Source organism: Antechinus flavipes, chromosome 4 (assembly GCF_016432865.1).
Source record: "Antechinus flavipes isolate AdamAnt ecotype Samford, QLD, Australia chromosome 4, AdamAnt_v2, whole genome shotgun sequence".
Taxonomy (NCBI): domain Eukaryota; kingdom Metazoa; phylum Chordata; class Mammalia; order Dasyuromorphia; family Dasyuridae; genus Antechinus; species Antechinus flavipes.
The window spans coordinates 197,614,171-197,631,579 of NC_067401.1; the positions used below are offsets into that span (position 1 = coordinate 197,614,171).

The 17,409-nt window shown below is 43.4% G+C and overlaps 1 protein-coding gene across 3 annotated transcripts in view; it reads right to left on the bottom strand.

The window, feature by feature from the left end:
• Positions 1 to 867: 867 nt before the first annotated feature.
• The window catches only part of MDGA1 (MAM domain containing glycosylphosphatidylinositol anchor 1), an 86,441-nt gene continuing 69,899 nt past the window's right edge, over positions 868 to 17,409 (bottom strand). Inside the window, exons 9-17 of one of the 3 annotated variants that reach the window (XM_051996837.1) lie at positions 15,738 to 16,016; positions 13,496 to 13,647; positions 12,065 to 12,242; positions 11,479 to 11,502; positions 10,611 to 10,763; positions 9,858 to 9,992; positions 3,772 to 3,902; positions 3,238 to 3,346; positions 868 to 2,057 (exon numbers count right to left, since the gene is read on the bottom strand). In XM_051996837.1, the coding sequence (XP_051852797.1) occupies positions 1,966 to 2,057; positions 3,238 to 3,346; positions 3,772 to 3,902; positions 9,858 to 9,992; positions 10,611 to 10,763; positions 11,479 to 11,502; positions 12,065 to 12,242; positions 13,496 to 13,647; positions 15,738 to 16,016 (1,253 nt within the window). In that variant the 3' untranslated portion in view covers positions 868 to 1,965. The remainder of the gene's footprint in view (positions 2,058 to 3,237; positions 3,347 to 3,771; positions 3,903 to 9,857; positions 9,993 to 10,610; positions 10,764 to 11,478; positions 11,503 to 12,064; positions 12,243 to 13,495; positions 13,648 to 15,737; positions 16,017 to 17,409) is intronic. The other 2 variants (XM_051996838.1, XM_051996839.1) reach the window with 2 other exon arrangements.

Consider the following 17,409-nt stretch of genomic DNA (forward strand, 5'->3'; position numbering starts at 1 on the left):
CTTCTTACTGTACTATGTAAAACTGAATAAAAGAATCCTTCAGCACCTTAGAAAATGAATCACTCATGATAGAATTTCATACCAAGGTGGGTTGATAGGTTGGGGATAGTGGGGCCTGCCCAAAACCCCTCAAGTCATACCAGGTGCCTATTAGTCTGTAAGGTCAGCTAGCAGTACATATATATAGTATAGCCACAAAAATATACCGAGACAGATGATGTTGAATTACACACAAAGAGAGATGAATACATATATTCACCTACAGATACAAACACACACACCCAGTCCCACTTACTCAGAGGCCCACAGAGATGGCATGTAGTTAAAATTTCCCCATTCTCTCTTTCCCTGTCTCTCTCTGTCCTCTCTCTGCCCCAGAGAGTGTTGGAAGAGAGGAAAAGAAGGATTGAGTTGGAAAGCATTTGGTTTCTGACCTGCAGGCCCCATATCTTCTTTCCCCACAAACTTGGGCACAAGCCAAATGTTGAAAGTCTATCCTCCTTCCTGTACCCCACACTCCCACCAGCACTGATCATAAAGGGCAGCCACTGAACCAACCCCTGCATCAGTATAAATCTGGGGGAAATTGGGAGGAATGGCGATGGTGTGAAGTCTGTTTTGAGTGGATCAGGCAGAGACTGGGTGAGATAGAGGCCCGCTATTGAAACCACAATAGATTTCAGTTTTCCAGTAATGGAACAGGGAATTATAGGAATTGGAGGTAGGGAGGGAGACAGAGCAGGATTCCTCCTAAACACACAAAGCACCCCTCCCATTTCATATTTTATGCTATTAAGAAATAAAAAAGGGTGTCTTAAACATAACTCCATTCCCTCAACTCTTAGTAGCCAGCCTAGAGAAGATGGGTTCAAAGTTATTTGTTACACAATTTATTCTCTCCATGTTCCCACTCCCATCCCATTTGACCCCTTTTCAGATTCCACCAAAGTCCAAATGGAGGCTAGTCCAGGGAACTATGTATGGAAGTGTTTAAAGGGGAGGGCAAGAAAAATCAGCATCTTCTGGTTGATATCAAGGTTGGGAATCTATGCAGCTAACTCACTTAACTGGGTGATTACCAAGGCATTCTGTGGATTATTCAGATCTGGGACATGGAGAAAAAGGAGAAACTCCAGTCCTTGTTGAGTAACTCTGGGAAGAGCCCGAGAGCCCAGGCTGAGATGAGGGATTTGGGGTTATTTGTTTATTTCTACACTCCAGCCCTTCTTCCCCAGGCTACTCTCATAACCCTTGAAAATTGAAAGTTGCTGGAACCAGGTCCCCCAGATAAAGCAAATACAACTGAATCCTCTCTCACCCAAGGGCATGGGGAGGGGATATTGAGGCACACCCAGGCAGGACCCAGGTACTTGCTTCTCTCCAGGTTAGGCAGTTGCCTCTGTGCCATACCTGTTTCTGCCAAGCTGCTGTTTAACCTTTAGGGAGAGCAGTAGGTAGCAGAAGGAGAGCTGGGAGACCCACAGGGCAATGGGAGGAGAAAAGGAGGAAGAAAATACTGCAAAAGGCCGCTGGGGAACACAGCCCAACTGCCCTGCCACCAAAGTCCCTGGGGATGGCTGTGTGAGCAGGCAGGGGTCGGTGCTGTGCCAACCAACAACAATAGGGCAAGTCCCCCATGTTTCCATGTTAAAGAAAGTTCTGGTAGCTCAGATAGAAACTTGTGCTTTAATATATATGTATATTTATATATAATGTGTGTGTGTAAGTGTGTATGTATGTGTGTATACGCATGTGTGCGTCAAACCAGTGTCTCCAGGACCTCCGGAGACGGGCGTCCCCCACACTCTCCTTCCTTGTTCAGCCACCACAAGCCCCCCTCCATGGCACTATGGCCCTGTCCCCCTGGGCACCCCGGCTGAAGGGGGTCAGTCTTTGGTACGATGTAGACACTTTGGTGTGCCGGGGGGCTGGGGAGGGGCGCAGGAGAGAAGCGGATGGCGCTCATCATCTCAGCATTGCCAGGAGGAAGATGGTGAGGGGCCCAGAGAGTAAGGGGCCGGGCAGGCAGGGGGCACCACTGCCGGGCATGACCACCACTGCAAGAGAAAGAGAAAGGAGACACACGATGAGCATGGGAAGAGACTCCGAATACGGTGAGCAATGTGTCTGTCTGGAGAGTGGATGCCCTACGGAGCTCTCCCAACCCTGGTCCCCAGCCCTTTCCCTCAAGTCCTGACCCTTCTCCCTGGTGATTCTGCTTGCCTTCGCTCAGGCAAACACACACACACGGTCACACACAGCTACTCTCATAAAGCCAGACGGTGCACCTGGGGACAGGAGCGGAGTGATTCACTGCTATTTCTCTGCCACTGTGCTTGTTTAATAGCCACCCTGAAGAAACTGCTGTTTTGAGATCCTACTCTCATGGTTAGTTACTGTCTCTCCAGGATCCTATTTTAGGAGGGATCCCCAACATTATTCACTGTCCTCATGCTTGGATTCTCTTCTAGACTTCTCCTCAATGGCCAATCCAAAAAAAAAAAAAATACAGACCTGGGAAAGACCTTAGTTTAAAAAGGTCAAGGCCCCACAGCATCCAAAGCCATCTCCAAGCATCCTTATCTATATCATGATGGTTTTGGAGGAGTGAAGCTGGTGACTTTGCATAGCCCTGTCTCATTTAAATCCAATTCACTTGCAATCATGACACCATCTTCCCAATGTCATAATCCAATTGGAGAAAGAGGGACAAACAACAGCAACAACAACTCAAGGATTCTTCTCCTTCCCCCCTTTCCAGATTCCCTTTGCAATGTTTTTTTTTATCTGAATGTATACTTCCTGAGGGCAGGAACTGACTTTTTTATTTGTTTGTGTATTCCCAGAACTCAGCACAGTGACTAGCCCACAGTAAGCATTTAATAAATTTTCTTTCTTCCTTCATTTTTTCTTTCTTTCCTTCCTTCTTTTTCTCTCTTCCTTCCTTCCTCTCTTCCTTTCTCCATTCTCTCGCTCTCTCTTATTCTCTCCTTCTTTCCTTCCTTCCTTTTCTTCCTTGATTCTCTTATATTGATTCCTTCTTTCTTTTTCTTCATTCCTTCCTCCCTCCCTCCCTTTATCCCTCTCTGTCTTCCTTCCTTTCTTCCTTCCTTGTTTCCTTCTTTCTTTTCTTCCTGTCAAATAAAGACAGGTGATTGAGTCATACAAATCTGAATATAAGTTCATCAGATTTTCATAACTTTCCCCTTAATTCTTCTCCCCCTCCAAGCCCCAAACCTTTATTGGGATCCACTTGCTTCCTAGGACACTCTCCCTTCTTCAGGCTGACGTCATCAATGGCAATATCCCCCAAATAACCTGAACCTCGAACTCCCTCAAAGATAATCTGGTGGGAAATGGGATCAGAGAAAAAAAAGAAGAGGAGGTTGAGGAAGATACTGCCAAGCAGAGGCTAGTTTTCCATCAAAGCTCCCCCACTTCCCCTGTCACCCTTTCAGCAGCAGCTTCTTCTTACATGATGTTCAGAAGAAACTCAATAAAATAATAAGCAGTCACAGGGAAGAGGGACTCCTCCTATATGTAATTACTTTGAGTCATTTCAGCCAGGCCCTTGCCTTAGAACATGACCTCTCTATAACTTTGTTCTGGTAACAGTATGCCCAGTGGTCTCAGGAGAATGCCCATGCCTGGATGTGAGGAGGGAGAATGATATCATGATATAGGTACTTAATAGATAGAGACTGTGGGAGTGAAGGAGTGATAGACTATAGAATCCCCAAAACTCATGCATAAAAACTATCCTCTACTCACCTGGAAAGGCCCACTGGGGTTAATGGGCACATGAGCCTGCTGCCAGGAATTGCCTCTATTACCACTCAAGGACCATGCATGGGTCTCCAGTGCCCCCTTGTTCCGGGATCGAACCAGAAGATTGAGTGAACCTTGTTGAGGGGTGGGAGGGAAAGGAGAGATGACCATTGAGGGGCTATATTTGGGGAAAGGAGTAGGTCCACATTCACACCCCTTTTCCTTCTACTCCCAGTCCAAAGACAGCCTGATAAATGGAAGGAGTGGGGATATCCTATGATCTCGTATGGCAAAAGAGAAAGTATGGACAAGGCAGAGAGGATGGGGGAAGAATCTCTTTATCCTTGAAAGAAAGGAACAGATTTGTTAGTGTTTGAAAGTTTTGTTGACAGCCAAACATTTACCCTTCACCAGGGTTCATAGGATCATAGATTGAGAGCTGGTAAGGACTTCAGAGCTCATCAAGTTGAACCCTGTCATTTAATAGATAAGTAAATTATGGCCAGAGAAGTTAGGATCACATAACTAGTTGGCTAAGATGCTGCAGATGGAGTCAGGAATACTTGAATTTAAATTCAGCTTCGGACACTAGTTGTGTGTGGGCAAGCTGTGACTGAACATGTTGCTTACCTTATATCTGCCTCAGTTTCCTCATCTGAAGAGAGAATAATAATATCATCTACCTTTCATATTGTGAGAACAGAATAAGATAATGTCTGTAAAGGGCTTTGCAAAAGTGCTATATACATGTTAGCTCTCATGATTATTAATAATAATAAATTTCTGAGAGAGATTTCAAACTCAAGTCTTCTCCATCTAATCCAGTAGGTTAGGAAATGAATTTTATGTGTTTAATATGATTGTACATATATAACCTCTATCAGATTGCTTGTCATCTTGGGGGTGGGGGAGGGAAGAGAGGAAGGAAAAGATTGACAATCAAAATCTTACAAAAGTAAATGTTGAAAACTAAAAATAAATAATTTTAAAACATTTTAAAAGAATATTAATTTTATTTCAACCCTAAATAGGAAGACACCAAAGGAAAGAGAAGTATAAGGAAATGATTCACAAATGAAAAGGGTATGAGGTAATGTTCTCCAAACAAAATCTAGTTAAGAAAAAAGAATATGCCCCCTCCCCTCAACTTATTTGTAGTTACAACAGATCTATGGCTTAATGTTAAGGAGTTTGTCCTCTAAACATGATTGCTTTTATACAGCTAGATCCCAATTACTGAGATTAATGAATCCCTTGAAGGGGTTGTATATATTCAAATTTGAGCTATTTGAAGTTATGTGTTTTTTATTGTTATCCTTTAGGAAGGAAACAAACATTTATTAAATGCCTACTACATATCAAGCACTATGTTAACTAAGCTCTTCTTATAAATATTATTTTGTTTGATCCTTACAACAACTCTCAGTTAGGTACTATTATTAATCCTATTTTATGGTTCAAGAAACTGAGGCAGTTCAGTGGCTTCCACAGAATAACACAGGAAATGTCTGAAACCAACTTAAAAAAAAAAATTTTTTTTTTTTGAGACTATATGTAAACTGAGAACTGCCTTACTCCAAGCTCTCTACTGTGCTGGCTAACTACTTCCGCATAAGGAGCCCAGAGGCCATCTGGTCTATTTTTACAGATGAGGAGATAAACAAGCAAGCTGAATTGGACCTGGAGATTTCATTGTCGCAACAAACTCTCACTACTGATGTAGATGAACACTTGTTCTCTAATTTATATAATTTAAAGAGAGTAGCCTAGGATACTTAGGAGTTAAATGACTTGCTCAGGGTCACACCTGAAGCTAACTTGCTGGCTCTGCTTCCAGCTATCTCTCCATTATACCAATCTATCCTTTAATAGTTTAACTAAAGTTCCTTTGAGAAAATTCCAGTCTTGTCCACAAAAGAAAGAAAAAGCACTGGATTGGAGATCACAGATTTACAGTAGAGAGGGAGCTCAGAAATCATCCAGTTCAATCCCCTCATTTAATAGATGAGTGATTTGCTTGAGGTCACACAGGCAATAAATACAACAAAGCTGGAATTCCAGCCCAAACCATATGACCACAGATGTACAATGGTTCATTCCCTCTAGGCTAGGAAACCATAGGGAAGTCACTTAGTCTGAGTCTCAGCTTCCCAACCTGTAAAATTAGGGGGCAGAATAATAGAGCTTGCCCTATATACTTCACAGGATCGTGGGAGGAAATTGCTTTGTGAAATGCTATGGAAATATGGGTTGCTATTATTAGTGGAAAGAAAAATTGTACTGGGAAGTCAGGAAACTGCATTTTGTTTTGCTTTTTTTATTATTTTTTTGGGGGTGGTTCTTGAGAGGCAATTGGGGTTACATAATTTGCCCAGGATCACACAACTAATAAGTGTTAGGCGTCTAAAGCCAAATTTGAATTCAGGTCCTCTTGACTCCAGGGCTCTATCCACTGTGCCATCTAGCTACCCCAATACTTGTGTTTTGGGAAGAAAGCTCCCAGTCTACCTTTAAAAAACTCTACTCCATGGTGTCTGTGAAAAGAGAATATCTTCTGATGACCTAGAACAGGCTGCTCTTTATCATGTCTTCCCTGATTGTCAGAATCCATTCTTTATCTCCCTTTTCTGTCTCCTTTTCTTTAATAATAATAACATCACAGGATATTACTAAAAGCTGTAAAGCACCTCAAAAATTAGGTGGTCCAGTCTCACATTTGAGGAAGCAACTTGTCCAAAGTCACACATCAAGTTCACAGTGGAGCCAGCACTTGAACCCAGTGTTTCTTTGAACTCTCACGTTCAGGATTCTGTCCACTTGCCACTTCCAGATGGCAGAGAAGACATGCCTGAGGGGCAAGAGAGCCCAGGAATCACCTGAGGGGGAAAAAAGCATCCCTATTTCCCCTTTCTCACTAAGTTCTGCCACCTGAACCCTCGGACCTGAGCTGCTGTTCTATAGGGATAAAGAGCTAGAAATTTAATCTGGCTCTATCTAACAGTGACACGAGGAAGAGGTTTGAGGCAGCACTGCTGCCCAACTAGTGTCTCTCCACAGCCTTTTTAGCATCAACCCTCCTTTGTACTGTTTCCCCATGAGCTCTTTCCACTCCCAGCTCCCCCTCCCACCATCTAAGATTGAAGAAGAAAGAGCTGGCGCCGAGGGATGGGAAATCAATCATCTATCAGAGAGGGGCTGGCTCCAGTGCCCGAGCACTAGGGCTGGCATTTACATGGCGCTGCCCACAGACAAAGCCACACCAGCTGGGATGCCAGATAGGCCCCCTCGGGGGGAGGGGGCCGCCAAATGTTACCTGCCTGGGGATGAAAGCAGTTGGCTTTAATCTGGCTGGGCTGGGGAGGAGGGGTGTTAGCAGTGGAAAGACACACAAAGACCAAAGACAGCTGGTTCCCTGAAGCTGCCAGGCCAGGGAGGGCATTAGTGGATGGTAGGCTTGGGGGAAAGGAGAAATAACTAGAGACTTGGAAAGTGAGGAATTCCACAGAGATTGAGGGCAGGGTGCGAGCTCTGCACACTAGAGACTTCAGGGAGGGAGAAGATGCTTTATTGCATCTTCTGGTAGCTACAAAGAATAACATTGCAAGGATTTTAGGGTACCATGGTGTGATGAAAAAGAACATGGGTTTTAGAATCTGGTCCTAGGTTTAAATCTCATCTCTATTACTTGTTGAAATCCTGACTGTGCTACCTGGGGTGTGGCCTTGAACAAAATTCTTAACTTTGCAGTTTTCTCGTCTGTAAAAATGAGAGGTTTGGATGACCACTTTTGGGATCCCTTTTTCCAGTTCTAAGGCTTATCATTCATATTTGGGAGCCAAGGGAAAAAGAGCACCCTCCTACTCATGCACTCACAACTTTAGGGATTTGTCGTGTTCCAGCTCCTACAGAGGGTCTTCCCTGACCATGAGAGACAAGCCCAAGTTACAGTTTCCTCTCTCATATATCCATTCAGTAAAATGTGTGTGTGTGTGTGTGTGTGTGTGTGTGTGTGTGTGTGTAGATATGTACTCTCACATGTGCGTGCACGCACGTGCACACACACACACACACACACACACACACACACACTGGCCTTCGTTAAATGGATGAACTGTGATCCAATCTCAGTTCTCACTTCCCTGGTTCCAAGTTGGGAAATTAGTCTCTATTCCCCTAAATAACAATGAAATTCTCATCTTATGACTCTATGGTTCTGTCTCTGAACCCAGGGTTTAGATGTTGGAGAGGAAGGTAGGAAGGAAGGAAGGAAGGAAGGAAGGAAGGAAGGAAGGAAGGAAGGAAGGAAGGAAGGAAGGAAGGAAGAAAAAGAGGGAGGGAGGGAAGGAGGGAAGGAGAGAGGAAGGGAGGGCGGAAAAGAAAGGAGAAAGAGAAAGAAGGAAGAAAATGAAAGAAAGAAAGAAAAAAGGAAGAGAGATAGAAAAGAGAAGAAAAGAAAAATAAGTCGTTTTTAAAGTTTAAAAGACAACTAGGGAAGCTCAAGGGCTGGAGCACTAGCTCTAGAGTCAAGAAGACCGAATTTAAAATCAATTTCATAAATTTACCACCTGTATGGCTATGGGGAAACTGCCTCAGTTTCCTCATCTGTAAAATGGGGATAATAATGGCACCTATTTCTCATAGTGGTTCTGAGGATTGAATGATATAATATTTTAAGTGTTTTTTCAGACTTTAAATCACTATCTGCTTTTCTTTTCTTTTTTTTAATTTATTTTTTTAACATATATTGCTTTATGAATCATGTTGGGAGAGAAAAATCAGAGTAAAAGAGAAAAAAACATGGGAGAGATTTAAAAAAAAACAGAAAAAAGAAGTGAACATAACATGTGTTGATTCACATTCAGTTTCCTTAATTCTTTTTCTGGATGCAGATGCCATTTTCTGTCCAAAGTCTATTGGGATTGCTTTGGATCACTGAACCACTGAGAAGAACCAAGTCTTTCATGATTAATCATTACACATTTTGCTATTATTGAGTACAATGTATTCCTGGTTCTCTTTGTTTCACTCAGCATCAGTTTATATAATCTTTCCAGGCCTTTCTAAAATCAGCTTGTTTATAATTTTTTTATGGAATTATTGTTCTATAAAAGGTAATATTCCATTACCTTCATACACCACAAATTGTTCAGCCATTCCCCAACTGATGGGCATCTACTCATTTTCCAATTCTTTGCTACCACAAAAATATCTCTTGCAAATATTTTTGCACATAGGGCTCCTTTTCCCTCCTTTATGATTTCCTTGGGATACAGACCCAGTAATGACACTGCTGGATCAAAGGGTATGCACAGTTTTCTAGCCTTTTGGGCATAGTTCCTGATTGCTCTCCAGAATCTTAAACCACTATCTAAATGCTAGCTACAGGTTCTAAAAAAATAAGGACAATTGGAAGGTAAAAGTTTGTGTAATTTGTAAAACTTGGCAGATTTTTATTTATTCATTTTGCTGAGGCAATTGGGGTTAAATGACTTGCCCAGGGTCACACAGCTAGGAAGTTTTAAGTTCCTGACTTCAGGGCTGGTTCTCTATCCACTGTGTCACCTAGCTGTCAGCATTTGTCTAGAATAGTATTTGCCAGTTACCAGTTTAAAAAAATCTGCAAAGTGGTGTTAGGGGTCAGAACTGTGTACTTAAAACAAGGATTCTTACAAGGTGTTAAATAAGACAAATGCTGACTAAGGTATAACCTTAAGCAAGTCACTTAACCACTTCCCTTCTTTCCTTATCTGTAAAATAAGAGAGGTTGACCTCTCAGTTTTCTTCCATCTCTAGCTTTATCATCTGATAGAAGACTTCTGAGGGTTCCCTCCAGCTCTAGATTCATGATCCTATGATATTATGACTTTGACTCTGACTTCCCCTGCTTCCTTTTATGTTCTTTACCCTCAGACATTTCTAATCTTTCTGTCAACCAAGGTTGAACACAAGCCCCCACCCCTTACTAAAGACAGCTAACTCCTAGCCCTTCATGGGAAGACCATACAGCTACACAATGACTTCACAGTTCTGAAACCATTACAAGTGGAGCAAACCATCCCTCCCTCCTCCAGCTTCTGCCCTAGACTCACCAATGTGCTTTCCATACATGTGGTAGAAGAAGGAGACACAGTAGAGTTTAGCACTGATGTTATACAGTGGGCTTACAAGCCTCGCCCGGTCCCCCAACTCCCGGGGCCTGGATGTCTCAATAAACATGTAATAACCTTGAAAGGAAAGAGAAAAGAGGTTACTCATCACCACTTCAAAAATCTCCCTTCAGAATTTTCCCAAAGATCACCCTCCCATCTATCCTTCTATCTCTTTTTTTTAATACCAAAATCTATTTAAAATCCCCATTCTCCAAGAAGCCTTCTCAGACTATATCCATCCCAAGATCATGTCTCTCAGCATCATCTGGACAGCTCCCTAATGGCTGAATTCTGCCTCCTCTCTCCAAATCTGTTCCCCTTTCTTCCTAGATGACACGGTACAGTGAAAAGAAAACATTCTGTAGAGTCAGAAAACCCATATTCAAATCTACCTCTGAAACTTGGGGTTTTTTTTTGGTTTTGGTTTGGTTTTTTTGTCTTTCGGTTTTTTTGCAAGGCAATTGGGGTTAAGTAACCTGTTCATGATCACACAATTAGTCATAGTCTGAACTATACCACCTAGTTGCCCCTTGAAACTTGTTACCTTGACTTTGACCAGTCATTTAACTTTGTGGGGTCTAAGTCTCCTTAATTATAATATATGGAAGTTTGACTAGATGGTCTTTGAGATCCCTTCCAGCTCTATGATCCTATATTCTCTTAATTTTGTGTCCTCTCTTCTTCCTTACTTACCCTCTGGAGTCCCACTTATGTCAGTGGGTGGACCAGTATTGGGGGAGCGTTTGGGGTTCTGAGTGAGGGCATTCTGCCGAGTCCAGTCAAAATTGTCTGCCCGGTCCTGAGTGTAGCCACAGATCTTCTCATCCTCAAAGTGGCAGGTATTATCTAGGGGAGAAATCAAGAAAAAAAGACAAGGAAGATGTACATAAAAGGGGAGGAGGGAAGCTAGAGAGGATGATCAGCTGCTGCTGCCACAGCCCCTTCTCAATTCTCAATCCAATCACCCACTCTCAAGTACTATTTGATCCATAACTCAGAAACAAGCATGCAAATTAGCATGTTTCTACATTTTGTGGGCTAAAGGAAATCAGGCAATGGCACCTAAAGGAAATGGTACCCACATATCCAAAGGAAATTGAGTCAAGTTCAGGACTCACTAGTTCAGGAGGTGAAAAAAAAAAGAACACTCAAGCAGAAATAAAGAATGACCCCAAATCATTGGCAGGGAAAGGTAGGGCAAATATTAAAAAAACCTTACCTTTAGATGATAAGGAGCAATGCCAATATAGGAAATGATGAGACTCTCCCATTAATAAAGTAATGTTCTATTCTAAACTTAATTTCCTTGGTCTCATCTTCCCAATTGTTTTCTGGATATCCCTTCTTCTCTTTACCCAATCCTAATCCTTTCTTCAATCTCTTGGAGACAGAGAGGAAACCCATTCTCCCCTTCTTCCCAAACAAATTTTCCTGTCTCTAATGAAGACCTCTGTCTGAAGTTGTCCTGATTTGGGAATTTTCATCACCACCATCACCACCACTATCATTAGGGAGATGTCAGAAAATCTGCTCATATGAAAGAAAATGAAAGGACCCTCACCTGATAGGTTTGGAGAGTTGGTTGCTGAGAAAACAAAGCAGAAACACAAAGTTAGAGCCTTGGGCTAAAAATGTTGGCATTGTAAAGATAGAGATGGGTAGGTGGGTGAATAATGGGGCACTTAGAAGCTAAATATAATGTTGGGCTAGAACCAGTACCCAGGGGCAAACGGAGCAGGATTGTAAAGGTTTCAGGACATTTTCACAAGAAATAACATGCAAATCAAATAAGATTTAAAACATTATGCAAATCCACCCATTGGTTTGCTTCTGTGTACAAATAAGTCCATGGCTCAAACAAAGTAATTGGACTGCAGAATTGTTCAAAAAGACCCAGCCAGCCTGATTCTGTTCCTATTCTCAGAATCAAGCAGCCTAAAAAACAGGTTTGGGAAGGGTCTGTCCTGGGAAAGATGCTACTCTGGAAAGAAAGGGATTCTCCAAGGGGAGGTGTGAGTATCTCCAAATAGAGCAGGGGAATGGAATAGCCCCGGCCCTTCATAAAAATGAGCAGAAGCAGTGCTTTGGGACAAAAGAGGATCTCCTCCTACCCCCTTTCCTCCATGCACTGTCCCCCAGCCACCTACGCTCCATGTATCGGATAATGCGGGCAGCCATGTCTCCGGCCCCAAAGGTGGTGATGGGTGTGAGGCGGACCTCGTAGCTATGGGGCACCTTCAGGTCAGTCAGTATGTATTCAAGCAACTGCCCCTTCTCCACTCGGCGAACTGGGATTGGCTTTGTTACAGACGTCCGAAGGCTTAGCTGAGGACATAGGTATTAGGGTCCCCATCAGTTATGAGCTCTTGAGTCCTTTCTCCCCTTCCTTCCCCCCACCCACATGGGCTCCCATTTACCAAGGATGCCTTCAATGGCATGGGGAAATGGAAAGAGCCCATTTATTAGTTTTATATACTCTCCTTATTTTTGTTCATCTCTGTATGTTGAAATGTTTGTTGAGGAATAAATTTATAATAAAATATAAAAATTAAAATGAATAAGGCATAGAGAAATGATTTCTCATAGAAAATGAAATAAATTAAAATTTAAAACTGCAGAACCCACTGAGAGTTGAAAGTTTGTTCTCTTTTTTAAATATAAAGAATTTTAAAATAGTTTTATTAATTTTATTCTGAACTTAAGAAATGAAACAAGTGTCTTCAAAACAGTAGAACAGAGAGAGAGAGAAATAAAAGAAACAAAACAAAACCATGATTGTATGGTCCATAAGCTCTTTGCCCTGTAAAAGAAGTTAATATACTCTTACATACACACATCACTGATCTTTCTTTCCAAGTTCTTAGATTAATTCCAAGCCAGGATATGTCATTTCTATTAGTCACAAGTGAGGGAGTGGAGATGTGATGAAACATATAACAGCATTCCCTAAGTCTATCTAATTCTGAAAGAGTAGATGCCAACCTCAGAAGATATGCTATGGCTTATTCCATTGCTTTTTTGGTCATTCCCATCCCTCCAATCCCATGAATTCAGACATCCTTCAACACCCCAAGAATCACGAGACACAATCATCTTCCTCACTCAACTTCTTTTTTTTAAAAAATTAAAATGGACTCTGTGGTATTATTGGCACAGAGAACTTTCAACAAAAAAAAAAATCCCCATACTAATACAGATCAGCTCTCCATCTGTAACTGGAGAAGCAGTGTAGTGTGTCATGTTGTGTATAGCGTCCAGGAAAACCTCGATTCAAATCTCTACCTCTTATAATATCTATATGACCCTAGGTTTGTAACTTCTAAGTCTCTGTTTCTTTATCTGTAAATGAAAGTGTTGTACCCACTTTAAATCTGTTATCTTATGATCATAAACCTTTAAGAGATTCCTGGGGACAGTGCAAGATTAAATGACTTGCCCAGAGTCACACAATGAGGAATTTTGAGAAGATTGAGCTCCATTCTACAGTCCCATATCCTTGTGGGATCGAGGTCATCCTTTCCCATCCTCATTTATAGCCCTTGCCTCCTCCTGTGCTAGCTTGTATGTCTCCAGCCCACCTGGCGGACGTCCAGCCGGTAGCTGAGGACAGGATCCACGGCGTCCGGCTCCTTCTGCGTCCACTGAAGCACGTAGGAGTAGTTCTTGGACAGCTTGTGGCTGCGGGTGGGGTTGGGGGTGTCGTAGTAAAACTCCGGGCTGTAGGCTTTGGCTGAGAGGGCGGGTGTGTGGAAGGGGGTTGGGGGCCATTGGGGATAGGGGAGGACAGGGTAGAGACAGAGGAGGAAAGGGAGGAGTTTGGGGATGAGACAGAGAGGGAAGAGAAGGGACAGTCGGGGGATAAAGAATGAAGAGAGAAGACAAAGAAGGAAGAGAGGGAGCCAGGGAAGTGAGGAGAAAAAAGGAAGGAAGGAAAGGACATAGTAAGGGGTAGAAGAGGAAACGGTTAAGAGGAATCAAGAGGTGGAAGAATAGGAGAGAGACACGAGGAGGGAGAATTGTGGGGAAACAGAGATGGGATATTAAGTAGAAACAAGAGATGAAGAAAGGAAGGAAAGAACAGAAAGGGAATAAGGGAGATAGGGAGGAGTATAGGGAGAAGAGGGGAGAGGGGAAGGAGGTGGGAAATGTCACAGGGGCCCTCTGGCTGGTGAAGGGTAGGGAGGGGAAGGGATGAGGAAGGTGACTAGTGATCTAAGGCCCCAGTCCCTCAACCACTCAGGGTGTTGAACACCCTGGGAGGTATGTGTGTGGATAAGGGTGAAGGAGAATATTCCCATAACTAATGGACAAAGTGGAGCGGGAGGAGGAGAGGCTGAGAGACTGAAGACGTGGGAGTAGACACACTATGTGCCTTTCCACAGAATTTAATGCCATTTGGGCATAATGTCACATATTCATTATGAATCTCCTTGAATGGAAGATATAATGGAGGAGTCTGGCATGCCCCCCAAAATTCTAAATTCAATTCTTTACAACCCCAAGGATATTACATCCCTCCCTCCCCAATCCCTCTGTTACTCCCAACCACCAATCCATAGACCCCAGTTCTGTTGAAGTCCAGGCCAGCAGCCCAGAGACAGCACCCAACCATTCCAACCTGACTTGCCAAGGACTGGGTCAGAAGGTTGAGAAGAAAAGACTTTAGCCATAAGGGCTATAGGAAGAGAGGGAAGGGAGAAAAGGGAAAACTAGGTGAGAAAGGGAGGGAACTGTGGAAATCAGAGGGAAGAAGGAAAGGGAAAGGGGTTGTGGAGATAATGTAGGAGACAGGAAGAGGCTGGAGAAACACTAAGGTAAAGGAATAGGAATGAGGTAACGCTAAGGAAGATAGGGTAACTACACTGAGGAGCCGGAGAGAAGGAAAAGGGCTTTGAAGGAACACCGAAAGACAAGGATAGAATACTAGGGAAAACAGAGGGGCTGAGGCCGGTTCACAATGGGGAGAGGGGAAGGACCTGGGAGACACGAGGGAAAAGGAAGAGGAAAGACAACTATGGGACAGGGTAAGGAACTGGAGATCACCCAGTGGGGTCTGAGAAGGCAGAACTGAAGACACTGAAGGAAAGGGGGAAGGACAGGCGAGGAAAAGGGTTGGATGCATGAGGGGTGGAAGGGAAGGGGCTAGGGGCACACAGGGGAGATACAAGGGAAGGGGCTGGGGCACATTACAGGGAGAAAAGAGGGAGTTGGGGAATACCGGAGGGGACTAGAGAGATTTCGTGAATAAAGTATCCTTTATTATGAAGTAAAACGAAGTACAAACTGAAGCATTTGTTGACTGACAGACCAGTAGTGTCTGTATTATAGTGTGAAGAATAAATAACTTGCTAAAAGTTTTGGGGCTCAGTTCTGGAGCTTAAACCCTCGGTATTTGATCTGCAGCAGCAGGAGGATTTCCATATAGAGAAATTTAAAAAGGAGAAGAGGGGTGACCGGAAAGGGGCACTGAATTCTCCTCCTTTGGCCAACAGGTCCGAGGCACCGGCAGAAAGCTGCTGATGGAGAGGGCTGAAGTGAGCATTTAGTGGAGCGGGACTGAGACAAAACTGGAAAGGGCCAAGTGGAGTGAGTAACAGGGAGAGCTAAGATTGACAAATAGGGACATGGGTTTAAACATCGGGACAGGACTAAGATGAGGCAGGACTAAAAAGTGAAGACCTTGTTTTGGGGATAGAGATGGGGCTTACGAGACCAGGCTTAGTGGCCGCCCTTTGCCAAGAAAAGACAGTCCAGGCTGAGAGAAGGGAACGAAAAAGGAGAGCACGACTTGGGGAAGGGAGACAGGTGAGGGCCACTCACCGGAAACCTGGAAGAGGCAGGAGGCGGCGCCCACGTCGTTGGAGATGGTGCACTCATAGCTGCCGCTGCTGTCGCGGGTGAGGGGGTCAAGGCGCAGCTCCGCGTGGTCTGGGGCTTCGTTGGGGGGAGCGGGCGGCGTGGGCAGGAGGTGCCCATTGAAGCGCCACACGGCAGAGGCGATGCGCAGGGGGCTACCTCGAAGCAAGGTGCAACGTAGCAGTACAGGTCGGCCCAGGGCCTGGCGCACGTCCTGGCTGGTCGGTTCCACCACTGGAGGGACTAGGGGGAGAGCAGGAAGGGGAGGGGGTACACCGCGGGGTCAGCAGGAGTGCTCCTCAACTCCTTATACTCCTCCCTCTCTGCAAGACGCTAGACTGGAGGGGACTGGCGTAGGTGGGGGTTGGGGATTCTTCTAGGTAGGTATACACCAGCTACAGAGAAGAATCCAGGACTCCCTAGGGAGAAGTGACAGCCTATATATCCATAGCGTAGGAATGGGCATTCAGGTGCTCAGGTACGCAATGCACACATACAGATAAATACACACCGCACACAATCAGCAAAAAGAGACTGGATCGAAGCAGGAGCGGACAGACACAAGTAGAAAAACTTTCAACAAATATACACTCAGCCGAGCACTTTCAGAATTACAGAACCTGGAAGATGGGGAGGAAAAGTCCATCTAGTCCAAACTGTACCATCTATGACATCCCAGCAAGCAGACGTGCAGCCTTCTCTCCAAGATTAAGGGTTATTTTTTACTTTATTACATTACTTTTAAAAGAAAAAGTATTGGTACTCAATGGAGATTCCATTTTTCTCCTATTCCACTATGCATATGGAAGTGTTCATTATGGTTGGTGTTTGTTGAATTCAAAATGAAATGGAAATAAAAACAAGACAACAAGAAAATCGCTAGTAAAAATTCTCTCTTGGGTTGGGTATGGAACCTAAAACTGTCTTTCTCTAACATTCACTCATTTTGTCTAATTCTGCCCTCAGACCAACCAGAAACAAGTGTTATCGTTATTCACAAAACAGTCCTTCATATACTGAAAATGCAACTGCTACCCTACAAGTCTTCTTTTATCAAGCTTTTCAGCCTCATTTCCTTCAGCCTATCTTAATATGGTATAAATTTAAAGCCTTTCAACTTTCTAGTAGCTTCGTTTGAAATTCCCTAGTTTCTTAGTTTCCTTTGAGGTATCCAGAAATGAATGAAAAAATACTTTAGATGTGAGTTGACCTGGGTATTGGAACTTCTTGTCTCCCTTGTTTGCTACAATGTTCTTCTTAACACAAGTATAAAATTACAACAGTTTTTTGGGGGAAGCCGTGTAATGCTGTTGACTCTTATTGACTTTTGTCAAAAACCCTGATTTTTTTTCTCAAATGAACTGTTCATCCATTAAATCTCTTGAACTGTGAGGCTGGGTTTTTTTTTAGCCCAAACATAAGATTTTATATTTATTCCTATTAGATTTTCTTAAAAGATATGGTCCAATAACAATCTTTCTGCTGTGCTGTGCATTTGTAACATACATCATAAGTACACACAGATGGCTCACATGCACACATATGCTTAAAGAGACACACCTCACACTTCTCCCCAATCACATTCACTAATACTCTCCTAGGATTTAGGTTAAGGGTTCCCACTCCATAGTGGATG